The 887-nt window shown below is 57.2% G+C and overlaps 1 protein-coding gene across 1 annotated transcript in view; it reads left to right on the top strand.

Annotated features, from left to right (window-relative positions):
• Nucleotides 1-887, top strand: part of CAMSAP3 (calmodulin regulated spectrin associated protein family member 3) — an 11,977-nt gene that overhangs the window by 2,775 nt on the left and 8,315 nt on the right. Inside the window, exon 7 of the mRNA XM_021709003.1 lies at nt 104-242. Coding sequence (XP_021564678.1) covers nt 104-242 — 139 coding nt within the window. The remainder of the gene's footprint in view (nt 1-103; nt 243-887) is intronic.

Consider the following 887-nt stretch of genomic DNA (forward strand, 5'->3'; position numbering starts at 1 on the left):
CGCCCCCTCGTGGCGGAGACCCCAGGCCTCCCCGCCCAGCCTGCATGACCGCTGACCTGGGGGGCCGGCCTGACCACTCACCTGACCCGGCTCCCATCCACAGATCCGGTATCGCAAGGACCGTGCCGTGGCTCGACGCGCCCCCTGCTTTCCCACCGTGACCAGCCTCCAGGACCTGGCCAGTGGGGCTGCGCTGGCCGCCACCATCCACTGCTATTGTCCCCAGCTGTTGCGACTTGAGGGTGAGTGAGCGGTCCTGGGCCAGACCCTGCCCTGAGGAGGAAGGCTGCCCTAAGTCCCAGCCCCCAGGCCGCCCTCCCCAGGTCCGCGCGACCAGTATGATGTAGTGGTTGTAAGTGCAGCTTCCAGAATCGGCAGATGGAGATTTGCATCTCTCTTTTCCCCAGTTAGCTGTGTGACGTCGCCCAAGTGTCTCAACCTCTCTGCGCTTCCTAGAATCCATTCCTGCGGCAGATAAAATGTATTGAGGGCAGACTGTGTGCCAGATCCTGTTTTAGGCATTGAGGGTCCAACCAGAACAGATAAGAGACACCCTCCTGATCTCCCAAAGGCAGTCAACATTTTAGTCGGGGAGAAAGACACCAAGTTTATCCAGAAGGTATTTTGGGACGTTAGGTGCCCTGAAGGGTGGTGAGTGGTCAGGAAAAGGTTTTTTTTCCTTTTTTTTCCCCCCACAATTTTTTTTTTTTTTTTTGAGTTGGAGTTTCACTCCTTCGCCCAGACTGGAGTGCAATGGCCGCTCCCGGCCACCACAGCCTTGACCCACTGGGCTCCAGCGATCCTTCCACCTCAACCTTCCGAGTAGCCGGAATTACAGGCGCACGCTACCATGCCCAGCTGATTTTTGATTTATTGTAGAGATGAGG

Source organism: Carlito syrichta, unplaced genomic scaffold (assembly GCF_000164805.1).
Source record: "Carlito syrichta isolate Samal-C Ts95f unplaced genomic scaffold, Tarsius_syrichta-2.0.1 Scaffold153894, whole genome shotgun sequence".
NCBI lineage: Eukaryota > Metazoa > Chordata > Mammalia > Primates > Tarsiidae > Carlito > Carlito syrichta.